The sequence below is a fragment of the Mauremys reevesii genome, linkage group 11, assembly GCF_016161935.1.
Source record: "Mauremys reevesii isolate NIE-2019 linkage group 11, ASM1616193v1, whole genome shotgun sequence".
In the NCBI taxonomy this organism is placed as follows: Eukaryota; Metazoa; Chordata; order Testudines; family Geoemydidae; genus Mauremys; species Mauremys reevesii.
This window is the reverse complement of record NC_052633.1, coordinates 74,865,548-74,887,272: the sequence shown is the minus strand read 5'-3', so window position 1 is coordinate 74,887,272 and position 21,725 is coordinate 74,865,548. Positions and strand designations below refer to the sequence as shown.

General features: G+C 64.9%; 1 protein-coding gene across 4 annotated transcripts in view; it reads right to left on the bottom strand.

Moving 5' to 3' along the window:
- Nucleotides 1-14,694: 14,694 nt before the first annotated feature.
- Nucleotides 14,695-21,725, bottom strand: part of TTLL4 (tubulin tyrosine ligase like 4) — a 33,600-nt gene continuing 26,569 nt past the window's right edge. Inside the window, exons 15-19 of one of the 4 annotated variants that reach the window (XM_039495569.1) lie at nucleotides 20,848-20,950; nucleotides 19,530-19,740; nucleotides 17,350-17,420; nucleotides 16,463-16,545; nucleotides 15,760-16,031 (exon numbers count right to left, since the gene is read on the bottom strand). In XM_039495569.1, the coding sequence (XP_039351503.1) occupies nucleotides 15,899-16,031; nucleotides 16,463-16,545; nucleotides 17,350-17,420; nucleotides 19,530-19,740; nucleotides 20,848-20,950 (601 nt within the window). In that variant the 3' untranslated portion in view covers nucleotides 15,760-15,898. Of the gene's footprint in view, nucleotides 16,032-16,462; nucleotides 16,546-17,349; nucleotides 17,421-19,529; nucleotides 19,741-20,847; nucleotides 20,951-21,725 lie in introns of all 4 variants that reach the window. The other 3 variants (XM_039495570.1, XM_039495568.1, XM_039495572.1) reach the window with 3 other exon arrangements.

Sequence of the window (21,725 nt, the reverse complement as noted above, 5' to 3'; positions counted from 1 at the left end):
CTGCAGCCTTGGTACCGGAGCCATCACTGGAGCCCATCACCCCAGCATCAGAGCCTGCAGCCTTGGTACCGGAGCCATCACTGGAGCCCATCACCCCGGCATCGGAGCCTGCAGCCTTGGTACCGGAGCCATCACTGGAGCCCATCACCCCGGCATCGGAGCCTGCAGCCTTGGTACCGGAGCCATCACTGGAGCCCATCACCCCAGCATCGGAGCCTGCAGCCTTGGTACCAGAGCCATCACTGGAGCCCATCACCCCAGCATCAGAGCCTGCAGCCTTGGTACCGGAGCCCATCACCCCAGCATCGGAGCCTGCAGCCTTGGTACCGGAGCCGTCACTGGAGCCCATCACCCTGGAATCGGAGCCTGCAGCCTTGGTATCAGAGCCCATCACCCTGGCATTGGAGCCTGCAGCCTTGGTACCAGAGCCATCACTGGAGCCCATCACCCCGGCATCAGAGCCTGCACCCTTGGTACCAGAGCCCATCACCCTGGCATCGGAGCCTGCAGCCTTGGTACCGGAGCCCATCACCCCGGCATCAGAGCCTGCAGCCTTGGTACCGGAGCCATCACTGGAGCCCATCACCCCAGCATCGGAGCCTGCAGCCTTGGTACCAGAGCCATCACTGGAGCCCATCACCCCGGCATCAGAGCCTGCAGCCTTGGTACCGGAGCCATCACTGGAGCCCATCACCCTGGCATCAGAGCCTGCAGCCTTGGTACCAGAGCCATCACTGGAGCTCATCACCCCAGCATCAGAGCCTGCAGCCTTGGTACCGGAGCCCATCACCCTGGCATCGGAGCCTGCAGCCTTGGTATCAGAGCCATCACTGGAGCCCATCACCCGGGCATCAGAGCCTGCAGCCTTGGTACCAGAGCCATCACTGGAGCTCATCACCCTGGCATCAGAGCCTGCAGCCTTGGTACTGGAGCCATCACTGGAGCTCATCACCCTGGCATCAGAGCCTGCAGCCTTGGTACCGGAGCCATCACTGGAGCCCATCACCCCAGCATCGGAGCCTGCAGCCTTGGTACCGGAGCCCATCACCCTGGCATCGGAGCCTGCAGCCTTGGTTCCGGAGCCATCACTGGAGCCCATCACCCCGGCATCAGAGCCTGTATCCTTGCTACCAGAGCCCTTGCTGGAGCCCATCACCCTGGCGTTGGAACCTGCATCCTTGGTATCGGAGCCCATCATCCTGGCATCAGCGCCTGCTTCCCTGAGATCTGGCTTTAGGCAGGAACCTAGTGGGGTGAGGTCACACGCTGGGACTCCATCCCCACAGGCCTGGGGCGGGGTGATGGGCAGACGTGGCACCAGGGGCCCCCACGGCCCTTCCCCCTTTGAGAAGCTGGCACCTCGCTTTGCCCCAGCCATTCCTGCCCCAAACGCCCACAGCCAGCCGGGCCAGGGGCTGCATGTGCCAGGCCCCAGCCCCGAGTTCGGGGCGCGGCCCAGTTTCAGGTGCGTCTCAGCCCTGTTTGCGACCGAGACACCCCAGGGATGTATCTGGGGCCCAGGGTGGACACTGACTCTCCAGCTGAGTCAGGAAGGATCAGGCCCCCCCGGAAAGGAAGGGGTGAGCCGAGGGTCACAGCGTCCTCGCGGGCATAGGGAATTGGTGGGAGACGCACCTGGGCTCGGGGCAGCGTCAGGCCGAGCGGGTGCCGCCGCTCTGGTGCCTTTAATTAGCTGGCTAACCAGTACTGGGGGGAGGGGCTGCAGGTCAGGAGTGAGGGGCACCGGCAGGGCGGGGAGGGGACCCCCAGGGCTGGGCTAGCAGGGGCTGCGGGTCGGGAGTGAGGGGCACCGGCAGGGCGGGGAGGGGACCCCCAGGGCTGGGCTAGCAGGGGCTGCGGGTCGGGAGTGAGGGGCACCGGCAGAGCTGTGGGGGGACCCCAGGGCTGGGCTAGCAGGGGCTGCGGGTCGGGAGTGAGGGGCACCGGCAGAGCTGGGAGGGTGGAGCCCAGGGCTGGGCTAGCAGGGGGCTGCGGGTCAGGAGTGAGGGGCACCGGCAGAGCAGCAGGGGGACCCCAGGGCTGGGCTAGCAGGGGCTGCAGGTCGGGAGTGAGGGGCACCGGCAGAGCTGCGGGGGGACCCCAGGGCCGGGCTAGCAGGGGCTGCAGGTCGGGAGTGAGGGGCACCGGCAGAGCTTGTGGGGCTGAGGAGCGATGCATTCGCTGCACAGATGAGTGAAGCTGCTCAGCCGGGCAGTGCCCCCCCGCCGGCCCCCTACCCACCTGTTTCCTCTGAGCAGAGCCGTGTGGCCGGCGGCCGTACCTGGGGGGAGAGAGAAACCGGTGGGACGGGAGCAGGAACAAGAGCCAGGCCATGTGTCTCCAGGAGCCTAGTGCCCAGGGGCCCTGCCAGCGCCGACCTGCCCATCACCGTGGCATCGGGGCCTGGCAGGTGCCAAGCCCACAGGGGCAGCAGGCCAAGCAGGGTGGTGCCACCCCCCCATCCCACCCCAGCACTGAGGGGGCAGCACTGGGGCAATGGGAGAGGGGAACCGGTGGAGTCTGGGGTCTGAGCAGCTCAGTGGCCGGACCAGCGGGTCCCAGAGGGGCCGAGCCCCACACCAGGAGCCCCCCCATTGGGAGCGACGGTGCCTGGCCCCTGGCACTGCCCGAGAGGCCACGTCCAGCCCCAGAGCTGCAGTCGCCTCATGCTGAGCCAGGACACCGGGGTTCCCTTCCCAGCTCGGGGGTGGGGGAGGGTGGGAGCCAGGACACCCGGGTTCCCTTCCCAGCTCGGGGGTGGAGGAGGGTGGGAGCCAGGACACCTGGGTTCCCTTCCCAGCTGGGAGTGGGGGGCTGGGAGTCAGGACGCCTGGGTTCCCTTCCCAGCTCGGGGGTGGGGGGCTGGGAGCCAGGACGCCTGGGTTCCCTTCCCAGCTCGGGAGGGAATGCACCAGCTCCCGTCTTGTGCCCTCCCGGTGCAAGGGGCAAGCCCAGCCCAGATCCCTGCCTCCCGCTGCCCTTCCCCATCGCGCTGCGTCGCTGGGACTGGCCCATGCACCTGGCTCCAGCCGGCGGCTGGCTCAGGGACGGGCAGTGGTGCCCGACGCCCACGTTCCCCCAGCTCAGACCGGAGAATCCAGAACCAGCCCTTGGGGAAACCAGCACGTGGGCTGCTCCGTGCCCCCGGGCAGGGCCAGGCTGCCCCACGGTGCTCAGCGCCGGGCACCGAACCAGAACCGCTGCCCCCCGGCAGGACCCCAAGAAACCCGGCTGGTTCTCCCCACATCGAAGGCTTTAATCCTCTGATTTTCTCTATTTCACAAAAAAAAAAAAAGCAACGGCCAGGAACCAGACACTCCTGAGCAACCCTACAATAACAACCCCCTGAGCACCAGTGGCCCTGCAAAGATCCCGACCCTAATAACACAGTGTGCACAGCCAGCAGCAACCCCAAACTGACAGTGTGTAAAGACCAGGGCTTACAAGTAACCCTACAATAACAAACATGGCTCAGTATCCAACCCAAATCCAGCTCCTGCCAGCAAGCAACCCTACGATAACAAAGCACCGTGCGCAGCCCAGCCCTTTCTAGCAACCCTACGATAACAAAGCAGCGTGCGCAGCCCAGCCCTTTCTAGCAACCCTACGATAACAAAGCAGCCCTTTCTAGCAACCCTACGATAACAAAGCACCGTGCGCAGCCCAGCCCTTTCTAGCAACCCTACGATAACAAAGCAGCGTGCACACCTCCCTCTCAGCAGCGAGCCGGGCTGCCCTAGGAAACCCAAGCCCAGTGCTCACAATCAGCCCGACAACCAAACCCAGCGTGCCCAGCCTGGCGCTGCGGGGCACCCGACCGTACCAGAGCCGCCGGGCACCACCGGGTGTCAGGTTCCCGCTGGCTGCGCTTTTGTGCCAAACCGGTGCCAAAGGCAGCGTAAACTCAGCCGAGACGGCAATCGCAGCTGGCAGCCTGGAGCGCCTGCCCCGGGGAACCGGCTGGGCACCGCCGCAGGGCAGGGCCGGCAGGGGGCAGCAGCTGGGGGTGACGGGTAGGGAAGGGGGGTGGGGAGAAGCCAGGGGGTGGCTGCAGGGGCACGAGGGGTCCCGGGGGTGGAGGTGAACGCTGGTCTTGCAGGGCTGAAAGGAAGCCGGAAGTCGGTGGGTGCAGTTTGGGACAGGAAGTCCCCCCCGGCTCGCTCCGCAGGCTGGCACGGCTGCAGGAGGGGCCCAAGGCAATCCCCTCCCCAGCCGCCCCCCGGTTTCCTCCCCTACCTGCCGCGCAGCCGGGGCCGTGAGCTGCTCCATGCCAGTCGCCGCGCCAGCGCTGCTATTCTGGGCCTGCCGCTCGCTCCCCAGCCCTGGCAGATTGAGTGTCAGCCCTGGCACCCGCACAGCTGGGCCGGGGCGGCCTGCCAGGCACTCCGCGGAGACGCGCTGGAGCCGGCTGGAAGGGCCCGCGGGGTGACGACCGGCGGACAGACACCTGTCGGGGCAGCGCTGCCCGGGCCGCGGGGAGCCCAATGAAACAGACCCCTGAGCTAGAGACCTGCCCCCCACCCCCCCAGCATGGGGCCTAGCCCGGGGACTGCAGACAGACAGACAGGGGCAAAGGGCAGAATTTGAGCTCGCCGGGGGCCTGGCTCCAGGGTCCAGACGGGCTCTCCCAGGGGCCCGGCAGCACAGCTGGTCCCGCACGGGCACCGCAGCCTGTCGACTCCCCGCTTCCCCTGGGCCGGGCACTGGCAATGGGTGTGAACTCCTCGTGCGTCGCACGCTCTGTCCTCGTGTCGAGGGCCTTACTCCAACAGACTGGGGGGGAGGCTGGAGGGAGGGGGTTGTTTGGGGACAGACAGACACACGGATTGGGGAGGGGCAGATGGAGAGGGGGTGTTGGAGACGGACGGACACACAGGTTGGGGAGGGGCGGATGGATATGGGAGTGTTTGGGGACAGACACACAGATGGGGGTGGATGGAGGGGGTGTTTGGGGACAGACACACAGATGGGGGTGGATGGAGGGGGTGTTTGGGGACAGACACAGATGGGGGTGGATGGAGGGGGTGTTTGGGGACAGACACACAGATGGGGGTGGATTGAGGGGGGTGTTTGGGGACAGACACACAGATGGGGGGTGGATGGAGGGGGGTGTTTGGGGACAGACACACAGATGGGGGTGGATGGAGGGGGTGTTTGGGGACAGACACACAGATGGGGCGGATGGATATGGGAGTGTTTGGGGACAGACACACAGATGGGGGTGGATGGAGGGGTGTTTGGGGACAGACACAGATGGGGGTGGATGGAGGGGGTGTTTGGGGACAGACACACACAGATGGGGGTGGATGGAGGGGTGTTTGGGGACAGACACACAGATGGAGGTGGATGGAGGGGGTGTTTGGGGACAGACACACAGATGGGGGTGGATGGAGGGGGGGTGTTTGGGGACAGACACACAGATGGAGGTGGATGGAGGGGGTGTTTGGGGACAGACACACAGATGGGGGTGGATGGAGGGGGTGTTTGGGGACAGACACACAGATGGGGGTGGATGGAGGGGGGTGTTTGGGGACAGACACACACAGATGGGGGTGGATGGAGGGGGTGTTTGGGGACAGACACACAGATGGGGTGGATGGAGGGTGTTTGGGGACAGACACACAGATGGGGGTGGATGGAGGGGGTGTTTGGGGACAGACACACAGATGGGGGTGGATGGAGGGGGTGTTTGGGGACAGACACACAGATGGAGGTGGATGGAGGGGGTTTTTGGGGACAGACACACAGTGGGGGGTGGATGGAGGGGTTGTTTGGGGACAGACACACAGATGGAGGCGGATGGATGGGGTGTTTGGGGACAGACACACAGATGGGGGTGGATGGAGGAGTGTTTGGGGACAGACACACAGATGGGGGTGGATGGAGGGTGTTTGGGGACAGACACACAGATGGGGGTGGATGGAGGGGTTGTTTGGGACAGACACACAGATGGGGGCGGATGGAGGGGGTGTTTGGGGACAGACACACAGATGGGGTGGATGGAGGGGTGTTTGGGGACAGACACACAGATGGGGGTGGATGGAGGCGGGGTGTTTGGGGACAGACACACAGATGGGGGTGGATGGAGGGGTGTTTGGGGACAGACACACAGATGGGGGTGGATGGAGGCGGGTGTTTGGGGACAGACACACAGATGGGGGTGGATGGAGGGTGTTTGGGGACAGACACACAGATGGGGTGGATGGAGGGGTTGTTTGGGGACAGACACACAGATGGGGGGCGGATGGATGGGGGTGTTTGGGGACAGACACACAGATGGGGTGGATGGAGGAGTGTTTGGGGACAGACACACAGATGGGGGTGGATGGAGGGGTGTTTGGGACAGACACACACAGATGGGGGTGGTTGGCGGGGGTGTTTGTGGACAGACACACAGATGGGGTGGATGGAGGGGGGTGTTTGGGGACAGACACACAGATGGGGGTGGATGGAGGAGTGTTTGGGGACAGACACACAGATGGGGTGGATGGAGGGGTGTTTGGGGACAGACACACACAGATGGGGTGGATGGAGGGGGTGTTTGGGGACAGACACACAGATGGGGGGGGAGGGTGGGGGTGGTTGGGGGCAAGACACCAAGAGGGGGGTGGAGGGAGGGGGGTGGTTGGGGACAGACACACAGATGGGGGTGGATGGAGGGTGTTTGGGGACAGACACACAGATGGGGGTGGATGGAGGGGTGTTTGGGGACAGACACACAGATGGGGGTGGATGGAGGGGGTGTTTGTGGACAGACACACAGCTGGGGTGGTTGGAGGGGGGTGTTTGGGGACAGACACACAGATGGGGGCGGATGGAGGGTGTTTGGGGACAGACACACAGATGGGGTGGATGGAGGGGTGTTTGGGGACAGACACACAGATGGGGGCGGATGGAGGGGGTGTTTGGGGACAGACACACAGATGGGGTGGATGGAGGGGTGTTTGTGGACAGACACACAGATGGGAGTGGATGGAGGGGTGTTTGTGGACAGACACACAGATGGGGTGGATGGAGGGGGGGTGTTTGGGGACAGACACACAGATGGGGGCGGATGGAGGGGGGTGTTTGGGGACAGACACACAGATGGGGGGCGGATGGAGGGGGGTGTTTGGGGACAGACACACAGATGGGGGTGGATGGAGGGGGTTGTTTGTGGACAGACACACAGATGGGGGTGGATGGAGGAGTGTTTGGGGACAGACACACAGATGGGGGTGGATGGAGGGGTGTTTGGGGACAGACACACAGATGGGGGTGGATGGAGGGGGTGTTTGGGGACAGACACACAGATGGGGGCGGATGGAGGGGGTGTTTGGGGACAGACACACAGATGGGGTGGATGGAGGGGGGTGTTTGTGGACAGACACACAGATGGGGTGGATGGAGGGGGGGTGTTTGGGGACAGACACACAGATGGGGGTGGATGGAGGGGTGTTTGGGGACAGACACACACAGATGGGGTGGATGGAGGGGGTGTTTGGGGACAGACACACAGATGGGGCGGATGGAGGGGTGTTTGGGGACAGACACACAGATGGGGTGGATGGAGGGGGTGTTTGGGGACAGACACACAGATGGGGGTGGATGGAGGGGTGTTTGTGGACAGACACACAGATGGGGTGGATGGAGGGTGTTTGGGGACAGACACACAGATGGGGGCGGATGGAGGGTGTTTGGGGACAGACACACAGATGGGGGGGATGGAGGGGGTGTTTGGGGACAGACACACAGATGGGGGGCGGATGGAGGGGGGTGTTTGGGGACAGACACACAGATGGGGTGGATGGAGGGGGGTGTTTGTGGACAGACACCCAGCGGGGGGTGGTGGGGGGGGGCTGTTTGGGGACAGACACACAGATGGGGTGGATGGAGGGGTGTTTGGGGACAGACACACAGATGGGGGCGGATGGAGGGTGTTTGGGGACAGACACACAGATGGGGGCGGATGGAGGGTGTTTGGGGACAGACACACAGATGGGGTGGATGGAGGGGTGTTTGGGGACAGACACAGATGGGGGCGGATGGAGGGGGTGTTTGGGGACAGACACACAGATGGGGGGGATGGAGGGGGGTGTTTGGGGATGGAGAACAGATGGGGTGGAAGGAGGCCGTGATTGTGGACTGACCCACAGATGGGGTGGATGGAGGGTGTTTGGCGACAGACACACAGATGGGCCAGCGGAGCCGGAGGGGTGTTTGGGGGCTGCCACAGAGGAAATGCAGCGGGCGGCCTCGGGGCAGAGGGAGGTGGGCAGGGCAGCACCGGGGCTGCGCTGGAGAAGGCTCTTGCGCTGGCCAGCGAGGGGCAGTGAGCTCGGCCGGGCACAGACACAGGCGGGCGATTTGGAGCTGGACAATGCGAGAGGCCGGGCAGAGCCCCAGCCTGCAGGGAGCCTGGTGAGCACCGGGGGGGGAGGGCAGAGCCTGTCCCGGCAGCCCCTGGAGCGAGCCCCTCACTTAGACTCACAGAATCTCAGGGTTGGAAGGGACCTCAGGAGGTATCTAGTCCAGCCCCCTGCTCAAAGCAGGACCAATCCCCAACTAAATCACCCCAGCCAGGGCTTGGTCCAGCCTGGCCCTAAAAACCTTTGTTTTGTCCCAGATTCGCTTCTCCAGGCTGGGGGCCTCTGGTGCTTTCAGTATTGCAGGGGTGTCGGGGGACCGTGTGCCCTGGTTTGTTGTCGTGGGGTCACCGGGGGTGGTGGCTTGTTATTGTAGGGTTGCCAGGGGCCGGGGGCGCTGGTTTGTTGTCACAGGGGGCCGGGGTCACTGGTTTGTTATTGTAGGGTTGCCAGGGGCCGGGGTCGCTGGTTTGTTATTGTAGGGTTGCCAGGGGCCGGGGGCGCTGGTTTGTTGTCACAGGGGGCCGGGGTCGCTGGTTTGTTATTGTAGGGTTGCCAGGGGCCGGGGGCGCTGGTTTGTTGTCACAGGGGGCCGGGGTCGCTGGTTTGTTATTGTAGGGTTGCCAGGGGCTGGGGTTGCTGGTTTGTTGTCACAGGGGGCCAGGGTCACTGGTTTGTTATTGTAGGGTTGCCAGGGGCTTGGGTTGCTGGTTTGTTGTCACAGGGGGCCAGGGTCACTGGTTTGTTATTGTAGGGTTGCCAGGGGCTGGGGTTGCTGGTTTGTTGTCACAGGGGGCCGGGGTCGCTGGTTTGTTATTGTAGGGTTGCCAGGGGCCGGGGGCGCTGGTTTGTTGTCGCAGGGTCGCTGCGGGGGTCTCCCCGCACTCTGCTCTGGCGCTGACCCACAGGACCTTCCACCTTGGCAGCCAGCCCCACGCTCCCTGCCACGCCGCGCCCCCGGGGGCCCTGCCAGCTCCCCTCCCCCTCCTCCCGCTCTGCTGCCACAGGGAATTCCTCAGGGGTGACTCACGCTCCAAACAGGGTATCCAGCTGCCCCCCTCCCCCCCGGCCCCCAGACGCCTTGTGCCTGGCACCTGCTAGTGCTGCCCCACACCGAGCAGCTGGGACAGGCTGCAGGATTCCTGGGCCCCAGGGACCAGTGGGATTAGCCCCTCCCGGCTCCCGCACATCCCCGGCCGCAGAGCCCTGCCCTGCTCAGTGGCTGTGCCCAGCTCCGCAGGCCGGACGCCTGCCCCCAGCCCGGACCCAGCAGTGACCCGAAGCAGCCGGTGCACAGAGCTCCTGGCCCAATCCCACCCCCTGCCCCCCGCCCTGGAGTCAGGGGAGTTCTTCTACCCCAGGGGGGAATTTACCCCAGGACTTCAGCCGAACTTCCAGACCCACAGGGCTGGGGCTTGGTCCTTCCCCGCCTGGGTCACCACAGCCCTGCTCCCCCCCAGCCTGGCCAGGCAGGGCCGAGTCCCCCACAGCCGCTGGCCTGGCTGGGACTCCGACCCGTCAGCCCCCGGCCACAAGCCTCGGCGGGGGAAGTTCCTTTGTGCTGACTGGGGCCTTGCAGCGTCTCCCCATCACTCAGCGCAGCACAGGGGGGCCCGGCCGGGCTGGCACAACCCCCGGCTCCTGCCACGGGAGGGGAGACGGGCGCCCACACCCAACCCCTCTCCAGGGCGCGGGCAGCAGAAAGGAAAGGGGAGAAGGGCTGTGGGGTGCATTGGTGTGACCATGTGGGGCTGTTCTTAATGTTCCCTCTGGATGCCGTGGGGGGGCCTCAGTTCCTGGCCGACCCTCTGTCCCCTGGCAAATAATGGCCGGGGCCCTTCCCCCCTGCAAGGGGATGCTAAAGGTGAGCAAAGAGATCAGGTGACCTCCTGGCCCGGGGAAGGGACAAAGGCCAGAGAGGAGGGGCTGGAGGGGGGTGCAGTTTGGAGCTGGCTGGGGACGGGGAGTGAGGGCAGACGTGGGGGTCTGGCTCACTGCCCCCCCAGAATGGACCCAGCTGAGGGGTCCTGTTCTCTGTACCTACAAGCTCTGTTTCAGACCCTGTTCCTGTTGTCTAATAAACCTCTGTGTTACTGGCTGGCTGAGAGTCACGTCTGACTGCACAGTGGGGGGGCAGGACCCTGTGGCCCCCCCAGGACCCGCCTGGGTGGACTCGCTGGGGGAAGCGCACGGAGGGGCAGGGGATGCTGAATGCTCCAAGGAGAGACCCAGGAGGTGAAGCCGTGGGAGCTTCTTGCCCTGCAGACAGGCTGCTCCGAGGGAGAGGAGGCTCCCCAGGGTCCTGCCTGGCTTTGTGGGGAGCAGCTCCAGGGCATCGCCCGGGGACCCCGTGACAATTGGGAGCAGGATCTGGGGACGCTCTGGAGGCAGTGGGGGCCGGCAGATGCTGCAGCCAGGCTGTTACCATGACAGCTCCTGTCTGCCCGAAAGAAACGACGTCTTCCTTGCTCCTGCGAGCCCGCGCTGGGCCAGGCTCCCGGCTTCTGCCCCAGGGGAAAGCTCCCTCCCGTGGGCCTGGGCCAGGTGCTCGTTACGTTCCCTGCCCTAGTTTGCGGCTTGCTGGCAGCCGGGCGAGGGCTTCAGGTCTATTTATGGAAGGATCCTCTCTGGTTCCAGCAACCCCTGAACGCCCAGCGAGGCAGCTGTGATAGCTGGAGCCGAGGGAAGGAGGCGCAGAGGAGGAATGCAGCCGAATTCCTGCCTTGGTCCTGTATGGACATGGGCGAGGCCTCGTTAACGGAGCCCACAAAAGCCATAATGAGCTCACGGGTAACAGGGCAGGTGGGTTGAGCATCTCGAAGGACGTGGGTGTCTCTAAATCCCGCTGGGCCCCTCGCGCCATGCCGAAACGACAGGGAGCGCGTCGGGGGGGCTGCGCCCCAGAGGTCCCAGGAGATGATTTCTAACACTCCCTTCTAGCCTTACGATCGCTGAAGCAGGAGGTCGTGAGGACTAGTGGGTAGGAAGCCAGCATCAGGTAACTGCTCTGTGCCTCAGTTTCCCCAGGAGGTGGCGTGCTGGTGCCAGCTTCGTACAGCGCATGCAGAGCGGGGTAAAGGGCCCGGGGGGAGGTTCTGTGGCGGGAGCGTGGATGCAGAACAGCGCCAGCCGAGGGAGAAGGAGGCACGTGGCCAATGGCCCAAGCGCCCGCTCAGGCAGGCTTTGCAGGCAGAACGCGGAGGGCTGTGGGGAAGGACCCCCAACATCCAGAGCCAGCAGCTGCTGGCCCGGCAGGCGAGGGCTGGAGCCCAGGCTGATGCTCAGAGCCGCGCTGACAAACGTTATTAGAACTCCCTCCGGCAACACAGCAACCGCCACGGAGAAAGTCAGTGAGACTCCCGGGCCCTCCGGGGAGCTGCCCCCACAGCCGGGAATTCAGACCACGTAACAGGCCGGCAGGATGCTGGGGCAGCCTCCCGCGGACACAGCGCCAGCCACGCGTGGCAGCAGAGCCCGTTCTGGGGGCGCAGCGTGGACGGGATTAGGGCCAGGGCGTGGAGGAATAACTGGGAATGTCCAGCCCCCATCCAGGCATCGGCGGGGGCCAGGCTCCCCTTGCCTCCTCCAGGATTTCTCCTAAGGGGGTCCCATAACCTCCCCTCCGCGGGCCGGGGTGTAAGAACCTGGGGCACCGGCCGGCCGGGAGCCAGCTGATTTAGCAGAGAAGGGTTTTTCCATCGGCCAAGGAAGGCCACAACGGGGGCCCAGACCAGGCTGGCCAGGGGCCCGGGCTGCCAGCTGGGCTTTGGCCGACCCTGTCTAAGCCATGCCAGGATTGCCAGAGGCCTGCGAAGCTGGCAGGACTGTGTCCCTCCGCCCCTGCCTGGCGCCGGCAGGCCGCTCTGCTAGGTCACTGGGTACAACCCGAGGCAGGGCTGGCGCTGAGACCCGAGGGCCCCCCCCTGCTGGCAGAGCGACGGGCACCGCGGGGGATGAACCCCCTCGGCCGGGCTGTGCCAGGGACAAAGCTGCTCTGGCCCCAGGTGGGAGGTTTCCAGCCCAGCAGCGGGCGGCTCCAGAGCCGGCTCATTCCACGGGGAATCCACGTCCACAGCTGCAGGGAACAACCCCACTGCCCTTGCCCAGCACCAGCCACGCGGCGAGTGGGGGCCCGATCCTGCTGGGCCGCAGGAGGGAGGGGGGTGGACTGACCTGGGAATGTCTGCAGGGGGGAGTGGAGACCAGGGGGTGTCTTTAGGGGAGGGACGGGACCTGAGCGGGGGGGGGTGGGGGGTGGGTGTGAGTCAACACCTTTTCCCGGGAAGCTGGACAAAGGGGGAGGTGGAGGCGGAGGGGGCAGAGCCGGCTGGAGGGTTTTGGTTTCAGTTCTGGGCTGGCTGGGAGGAGGCAGGAACCCCAAGTCTGGGGTCTAAGCTCCTCGCCCCCTAGAGGGACCCAGCTGAGGGGTCCTGGCTGCACCTACAAGCCCTGCTTGGGACCGTGCTCCTGTCGGCTAATAACCCTGCTGTGTCACTGGCCGGCTGAGAGCCCCGGGGAATCGCAGAGAGTGGGGGGTGCAGGGCCCGGACCCCCCCACACCCCGTGACACCTGCTCCCACTGACAGTAAGGGGCATTTTGCCAAAGATTTTGGCATCAGGCCCCTAATTTCCATGGGCCCTAAGAGTGGCCAGACTGGGTGAGGGAAGTGGCCAGGTAGCCGTGTCCTGTCATCCCGCCGGCCAATTCCTGAGTGATCCAGCCTGACGTCCTGCCACGCCGAGCTTTAGGGCACCCGGCGCGGAGGTTACGGGCCTGACCAGCTCCGGGAACGTCCCAAACCCTCTTTTACACGCCTGGCCTCCCCCCCCAGCGAGCCCCACGGGCTGCCCACCACGGCAGGGGCTGGATTGTGAGGGGTGCGGCCCGGGCCCCACACCCTGCGTCAGGCCGTGGGCGAGTGCTCCCTGACAGCCGAGCTCGCCCCTGAGAGAGGGGTGGCCCCGCTTAGCCGGGCGGGTGACTCCAGTGAGCGGCCCAGCAAGCACCAAGCAGGTTGTGGGGCACCGGGGACACCCAGCGAGCCCGTGTGCAGCCCTCTCCCCTCCACGGCAGGGCAGGCTGAGGAACTAGCAGGGTGGGGTCAGTGTGGGGAGGGAGAGGCTGAAGGGGGGGTGCCCTGCCAGCCAGATGGGGCCTCTCGTGCTAGGGAGATGGGGGGGGGGGAGTCCAGCTGCAGGTGGCCCATCCAGTGCCCCCCTAGTGCTGGGGGGGGCGCTGCTAGCACCGCTGCAGAGCTGGGTCCGTCCCCCCCTTCCCACAGGCCCAGGGGCTGGGGACTGGGCACGGACCGTGCAGGATGCGAATGGCTGATCTCAGCGCTGGAGCTACAGCAGGGCCTGGAGCTCGAACCCAGCTCCGGGGCTGGTCTCCAGCGAGCCTGGGCCAGCGGCTCCGTGGTGCTGGCAGCCCTCGGGCCCACACGGTGCCAGGGGACGAGAGACAGTCGAATGTGCCCCTCTCGTACAGGCGCCCTAAGGCATTTACTTCAGGCAGGCGGCCGTGCGCTCAGCCAGCTCCCCTGCCCCCCCACAGGGCCCTCGCCAGCGAGCCCAGGGGCTGGGCAGCAAGACGCCTTCGAGTTACAGCAGCCTGCACCCCCCCTCTGCAGCGGAGACGCCCCTGCCCCTCCCTGGTTCTCCCCAAGCTGCTCCCCCCGGGGCCAGAGCAGCTGTGTCGGATCTGGAAAAGCCCAACCGTTACCCAGCGGGTCAGAGACGTGGGAGGTGCGGGGGCGCACAGCTCTGCTCTGTGCGATAGAGCCCCCAGCCCTCGGCTCCAACACGACCGGGGGGTCGAGGGACCATCGCACGCTGGGACGTAGCCGCACCTCTGCTCCGTGGGATAGAGCCCCCAGCCCTCGGCTCCAGCACGACCGGGGGGTCAGGAGGGACCATCACACGCTGGGACGTGGCTCAGGGCTCCAGCAGCAGATGGGAACTGATAAGGGATTGAGTCTCAGGGTAGTGGGGGGGGGATGGGGGGGGTTAAGTCCTTTCCTCCGTTAAGGAGAAGGCCTCAGAGCCACCGCCCCACAGACTGTACCTTCCCCCCCCACGACCATTAAACAGGCTCCCGGCGCCCAGGGCTGGGGCGAGTTCTTAGTGCCAGGCTCACCGGGAGGCAGCCGAGCCGTGCGGCAGCGCCGAGCACGAAAGTAGCAGGCGTCCGTCACGGTTCCTGGCGGCTGGAAGGTGCGAACGTACCTAGGCGGCCAAGAAATGCAGCCCCCGCCCCCGGGCGCCCTCCCGGTAAGTGGCTGGAGCCCCACGCCTGTGTCCCCCCAGCTAACGGCTGCACCCTGAGCCAGCTCAGAGAGGAGGCTCCTCGCAGAAAGGGAGCGGGCCAGGGACCAGGGCGGGAGACAACGGGGGGCTCTGAGGCCCTGACCAGCCCTGAGCTCCCCTGGCTAGGAGGGCCAGCATAGGAGGGACCGTGCGACTGGCTGATGGAAGATCAGTCGCCGGCTGGAGAGCGCCCCAGCGACACAAACCAGCCAGTGCAGCTCGGGCGTTAGACTTTAATAGAGCCCCTGGGGCCAAGGCCCTGGGCGAGGAGAGGGAGGCTCCCGGAACCACACTGGCCTCAGAGCAGCGGGCAGCTTGTAGGGGGTAAGGCCCCATCTCCACCCGAACGCAGCCCAGGGCCAGCGGCTCATGGCGACGGGCCGGCTCTCGGGTTCTCTCGCCAGACAAACGCCCAGGCATGAGCCTGGGGAGGGAGCAGCGACGAGCCCGGCTCCACCACTAAGTGCAACAGTGTTTGTAAGCAGGGCAGGAGAGGAGGCTGTTGGGCCGGGATCCCCCGCCCGCCTCGCGCACCGGGGCCCGGGAGCCCCCGCCTACCTCGCATGGCCAGCGTAATGGGGGTGGGGGGGGGTCTCTGCAGAGGGCAGTGCCACCTCCCTGATTTCTAACCCCCCGTGGTTTCCCCATGGGGCATGCCAGGGAGCGGAGGTTTGCTCAGAGCTCAGGGGCTGCGCGCATGGGGCTGACCCCCACGGACTGAAAAGACCCAAGTCTGCTCCTTCCAGAGGAGAAAAGTAGCAATGGAGCCTGAGGGGGCAGCCCCAGCTCCCGGCAAGGCTGAGTCGGGTCACATCCCAGGATTGCTGGCTAGCAGGGATTCAGCCCCGCTGGGCTACCAGGGCTGGGGGGACACTAGCCCGCAATGAACCGTACGCGGTTAAGCCACACACAACCCCAGCCCTTTGCTCGGTAGCCCCCTCCCCGCGAGGGCACTTGGCAGGGGAGAGGCACTTGCAGAGCTGAGACTCCTCCGCGCTAAGGAACAAACCTGCCTTCCCAAGGCTTCGGTGTCTGGACATTTCTTTTGTTTTTAAAAACTAGACGTTGAGCATCTAACCCTTTGGCCAAGTAATAATCTCCCCAAATACCCCTCTGGCCAGCGCGCGGCCCCCGCGTCTCCGCCGCCTCGCCGGCCTCCAGCACCAGCGGCTTCCTGTGAGGTAGGTTCGTGGTCCCCCCGCCAGGGCGAGGGGCCGGTGGCGCTCGGTCACATGACCAAGGCGGAGTCAGACACGCGGCTGCGGGACGACGGGTTTCTTGACGGCTCCACCGCTGTATCGGATCAGAGGTAAACTCTGCGGGCAGGCGCTGGGCTCCAGGGGCGCGGGCACTTCCTCGGCAGCTCTCGGCAGAGCTTTGCTGCAGGAAAAGGGAACACGGAGCTAGGGAGAGGGGTGCGTCCAGCCCCGCCCCATGGGGGCAGCTGCAGCAGGCAGCGCCGGGTAGGGGTCTGGCGCCAGTCCCTGGCTCACTGCGGTGGCTAAGAGGCAGACGCAGGAGCACCTGGATTCTGCTAGTTACGAAGCCGCTGTGGCTATTGCTGGTGCACCTGGCACACCTGGCCTGCTCACCGCCATGCCCAGAACCCAGCAGAGGTCACACACGGGCGTATCAGCCGAGCCCCACTGCTCCTTGGGGAGCCAAGGCAGGGTGGGCAGCTCCTCCTTGTCCCCCCCAGTGCAGCTCTGGCGTCAGTCCCAGCTCCTTCCCAACATGGCAGCCCCAGGCCGGGCACACCCGCCCCTCCCCGCAGGCCCTGGCCACGCCCGGGACGGACAGCGGGGACTCACCCAAATTGGCCCAATTCCAGTTTGCAGAAGCCGTTCAGGTGGCCGTCGCTCTTGGGGAAGAGGTGGGGCCTTGGCAGTGACCACTGGGAGGGGAGAAGAATGGTAATGGCAGAGCCCCCTCCCCCCCCGTGCAGAGACCCTGGGCTGGCTCTGTGGCTGCCTCCTCCACCGGCAGGCGCCTTTCGCACCAGCAACCGCAGCCCCATCCGCCTCAGCGCGAGAAGCGAGCCGCAGGTGGGCGGGGCGGCGTTCGGGGCCTGGAGGTGAGGGCCAGGCTCTGTGCGACAGGCAGGCGGATGCGCTCTGCTTGCAGCATGGCCGGTGGAGGCTGCTGCCAGGAGACGCCGGCTGGTACCCACGGGAGGGAGACGCCGGGCTCAAGCCCCAGGGAACCAGCCGAGCAGCAGCATCCCTGGGGTCATGGCTGTTTCCCGAGCGCACCCCCAGGGCCCCACTTGGCCTTTGCGCTTGGCTGACCCAATCCCGCTCCCGGCCGGGGGAGCAGAACGAGGCCTCTCTTCCCAAGGCGGATCAGGGGCAGGTTCCCTGGCAGAGGACTGGGCAGCGGAGTGTCTGGCCAGTGCCCTGAACACTGTCTCAGTACCAGCCTTCCATCTACTGAGCGGCCTTGGCTGGCACCGACAGGCCCGGTGCCCCCAGACCCCCTGCAAGCCCGGAGGAGAAGGAAGCACCGGACAGGCAGAGAGACGGGTGGGGAGAGCCAGCTACAGGGCGCTCTGTGGGTGATGAAAACCCAGAGCCAGGGGGCTTCCTCCAGCCTCGCCCAAAGGCAGGGCAAGCCCCTGGACTCCGGAGCCTTGGCCCCGGAAAGAGGGAAGGAGCGGAGAGAGACGGTGAGGGACAGCTGGATCGAGGCAGACACTCACCATCTGGGCCAAGTCCGGCACGGCCCCGCTGAGGTACCCTTTGTGACACCAGTTTCTTAACAGATCCAAACCTAGACAAGGACGGGCAGGCAGTGAGAGGCGGGCGAGGCAGAGAGGAGGCTGGGCTCCTGGCACGGGATGCTTCAGGGGAAGGGGCCGGCCCCAGGCCGCACCAGCTCACGGATTGGCTTCTTGCCATGAAGATTTGGTTCCCCTTCTCCTAGCACGGCAGCTCCAACGAGTGGCCACAAAACTACTCAGTTTCTTTCCAAACCCAGCTGATCTGCTCCCACAGGGCTCCGAGTCCCTCCCACATGAAGACAAGCTGGGATCTGCCCAACAACCCGGCACCGGTACAGCGCTCTCGGGCTGGCAAACCAAGCCTGTCGCTGGATGGTTCCTGGTGTTTTCAGACACATCCCAAGAGCGGAACCCCCCGGGTCATCTCAAAGGAGAAGGGATGTTGCACTGATCTCAGCCCAGGGCCCATTCCAGCTGCCTGGTAACACCCAAACGACAGCCCAGCTCGGCGATTCTACACGCCCCAAAGCCCCCGCCAGGCTCCCCGCCAGTCGCATTCTACCCGGAGCCCAGCAGGGAAAGGGGCCTGCGAGAACGCAGAGCCAGCGTTGGCAGCTGGGAATCACAGTACGCTCAGCTGCCAAGTATGAAGCCGGGGGGTAGGGGCCAGGCAGCGTGAGGCCTCCCCGCTGGAGTCACCATAGCTCTGCTCTGCGGCATGGGCACATCTAACGGAGGGGGCCCTGCTGGCCTGCAGGGACCTTGCCCAGCGGCCTGAAGAGGAAAACGCATTCTGCCGCTTGTGGGCGGAGAGACGCTTCCGCACGGCCCAATCCCTCTGCAAGAGACCAAGGGGGCTGCTTTGCATTCAGCTGCCTCCCCTTGCAGAAGGCGGCTAGTTTCTAAGGGGGACCCTACGGGACGGCCAGGAATGAAGGGGGAACGAAGGCCGGGGCTGGGCCCTTTTCGGCTGCTGGGGAAACGCCTGGGCTGGCTTCCCTGCTCATGTGGAAGGATCTCTGGTGTTGCTGGAGAACTCGAGGTCTGCCATGGACACAGCGCTTCAGCGGAGGGGAGGGAGAGGCTGGCTCAAAGATCCGACAGTCTGAGCAGTCTCGAGAGAACTCACTTGTCTAGGTGGGGAAGGAGCTCGGGTGTGGCTTTAAAGCAGCAACGTGGGGGCTCTTATTCCACACTGAACTCTCTTGTGCAGTTTCGATTAATCCACAGGCTTCCCCTGGGGGGACAACCCCTGTCCTGGATACCCCCTGCCCGGCCGAGAGTCTCCCAGGGGAGACAAGACCTGAATTTCGAGTGTTTAACAGGCAGAATTGTCCCCTCAGTTCAGAGGCCTCCTTCATACATCGCACGGCAGCAAAAGAAGGGGGCACAGACCTGATTCCCCCCCACTTCCCAGGTGGAAACAAACCCGAAGGGACTGAGGCGTTTCCCGAGGGGCTGCTGAACAATGTGAACATTCCCAGGCAGCGCTGGGATCTCAGACCGTAGGAGAGGGCCCGGGCCTGGGAACCAGCAAGGGAAACCGAGCAGTCTAATGGCGCTCCCCATGGTTACTCCCCCGGGACGGCAGGACCGGAGAGCAGTGTTCACGCTCTCTGGCCCCGGGGGCGTGTTACGAATCTGAAGGCAGCACTCGGCCCTTTCGGGTGGGTGGGGGCAGGGAGGACGAGCGCCCAATGGTGAACTCTGCGGGGTGCTCTGAGCACCAACCAGTCCCTTTGCCAAAAGGGGTGTGCCGGCTTCGCCGGAGCTACGGCAGCCTGGCCTAATGCCCGGGGAAGGACAGCGACAACACCCCAAAGGGGAACGGCCCCTAAGCCAGCTGGGCTCTGCCACAACACAGCGAACAGAACACACTGACCCTGGGGCCGCAGTGTGCTCAGAACCAGCTGCTACAAACCAGCGACCCGGCGGCGGAGACGCTGCAGCCAACGGAGACGCACACCAGGGTGGAAGCTGCTGCGTGTGGCAAGCACAGATCTCTCAGGGAAGTGATGGGCGCAGGGCAGCAGCTGGCCCAAACCCTCCCGCAGAAGGGCAGATGGTCCCGGCTGGCCCGGGGCCTGGCGTGTTTGTTTCTGATAATGGCTCCGGAAGACCCAACCCTGCCCAGCCCCAAGCAGGCGGCACACGGTTACCTCGGGGTTTGTTCAAGTAATATTTCAGCTCCCACTGGGCCGTGAGGATGTTGAAGTAGCGCGGCTGCTCGAAGAAGCGCAGGTACCGCATGGAGATCCGGGTCGGGAACACCCGCTCAAACTGCCCGCGCCGAGCAAACTCGTCCTCAGTCTCCACCAGCACCCGCACGTCGTCCGGGGTCAGGATGTCCAGGACGGAGGAGTAGAAATCCTGCAGCCGAGAGCACCCCAGGGTCACGCCCCTCCCTACTGCTCAGCCCCAGTGCTTTTCACCCCGCGATCGCAGTGCACTTGACTGCGGGCGTCCCTTGAGCAACAGGCAGGTATTAAGGAGGGGGAAACTGAGGCACGGAGGTTAACTGCAGCATCCCAAAGGAGGCGTGGCAGAGCTGGGGACAGAGTCCCAATCCCCAAGTCCCCTGGTTAGACCTTCCCAACGGACAGGAGACCCCAAGTACCACAGCCCAGAGGAGACCGGCCCAGGATGTGCCACGGGCAAAGGAGAGGCGGGAGCGAGGGGCACCAGTGCCCGAGGCCCCTGTCATGGCAGGGCAATGCTGACGTGAGATACACCCAGATGAACCTGGCAAGTGACCCACACGCTGCAGAGGAAGGAGACAAACCCCCAAGGTCCCTGCCAGTCTGAGCTGGGGGAAAATTCCCTCCCCACCCCACATACGGCAATCAGCTAGACCCTGGGCGTGTGAGCCAGAGCCAGCCAGCCACACACCGGAGACAGAGAATGCTCGGTGCCACCGCAGAGCCCTGCCCCTCCCCGCCCGATGGCCTGGCTCCCGCCGTGGTTATCCCAATGCTTCAGAGGCAGGAGATTTAAAAAGCTCCCAGAATACATTGCTGGGAACATCCCTTCCTGACCCCTGCTGCTGGCTGACTCAACCCCTGAAGCATGAGCGTTAGGAACATCGGATACAAACCAGATCAACCTCCAGGGCTGCCCCCACCATCACAAGCCAGCCCTTCACACAATCACCCCCTCTCCTAACATTGGTGGTCAGGGCGCCTGTCAGACAGCTCTCCCCCAGCGAGACGGCAGGCTGGAACCACTGCAAACGTGCCGCACGTGGCATGAAAACAACTGCGGAGGAGACTGGGCTGGTCAATGTTTAGGCAAATGGAGGGTGAAAACCCGAAGTTCCCGAGAGGAAGCAGCGTTTGACACACTGGACTGACACCTGCTTGCCCCAGTCAGAGGGGACGCAGCGGGGCCTGAACTACGGGAACACGCCTCAGGGCCAGCTCATCGGGGGCAAGACAGAAGCAGCTGCGGCGAGTGCTGGGGAAGAAACGCGCCTCCCACCTGATCAGGTAGCTTCTGTGTCAAGTAATACGCTCGCTTCATCTTCTCTGCCGTGAACTGCTCCGGGGCCGACTTCGGCTTCTCCTTCGCGGTGCTGCTTAGACTAAACAAAGGAGATGTGCCATCAGCACGGCCCCACCCCAGGGCGAGCTCGGCCAAGCCGGCACTTCGACCAGCAAGGAGACGCCCTGGGTAAGATGCTGCCCTTCCACAGCCTCTCCAGGCGAGTTACGGCCGCTGGGGAGCACCTGGCAGCACTGAACTGCAGCGCAGCTTAGGGCACCCAGCCACCGGTCCCAGGAAGTAACCAGCTCCCGGCCAGCTGAAAGGGCAGGGAGGAGAGGGAACCGCTGGCTCCGGGAAGCAGCCAGACCCGGGTTAACACCTGATCTGTAGCGATCACGTTGGGGCCTCCTCCGAGAGGGGGCGGGTCCAGCAGCGCAGCTCCCCTAGCTCTGGGCGAAGGGCCAGCGACTGTACTAACCTCACTACCGAGGGACTCCCGCCCCCCCCGGCTCAGGAGTTCTAACAGAGCCCCCGGCCCGGCGGGAGAAACACTGGGTATGAACTGAGCAGGATTCAGCCTGTGGTGGAGCAGGGGCTGTCAGGTGAGAGACAGGTATTCAGCCTGTAACATGAGCGAGGCCGGGGGAGGGGAGGTCGACACCCCTGCCCGGGGACAGGCAGGGCAAAGGAAAGGAGCTGAGGGGGAGGGTTGGGTCAGTTTTCGGTTTGGGAGCTGGGTGGTGGGTTTACAGGGGAACCTGTGCTGGAATCCAGACACCCTGAACCCCCAGAAAGGCCAGATTGAGGGGTCCTGGCGCTGGACACGAGCTCTGCTGTATCCTGTGCTCCTGTTGTCCAATAAACCTTCTGTG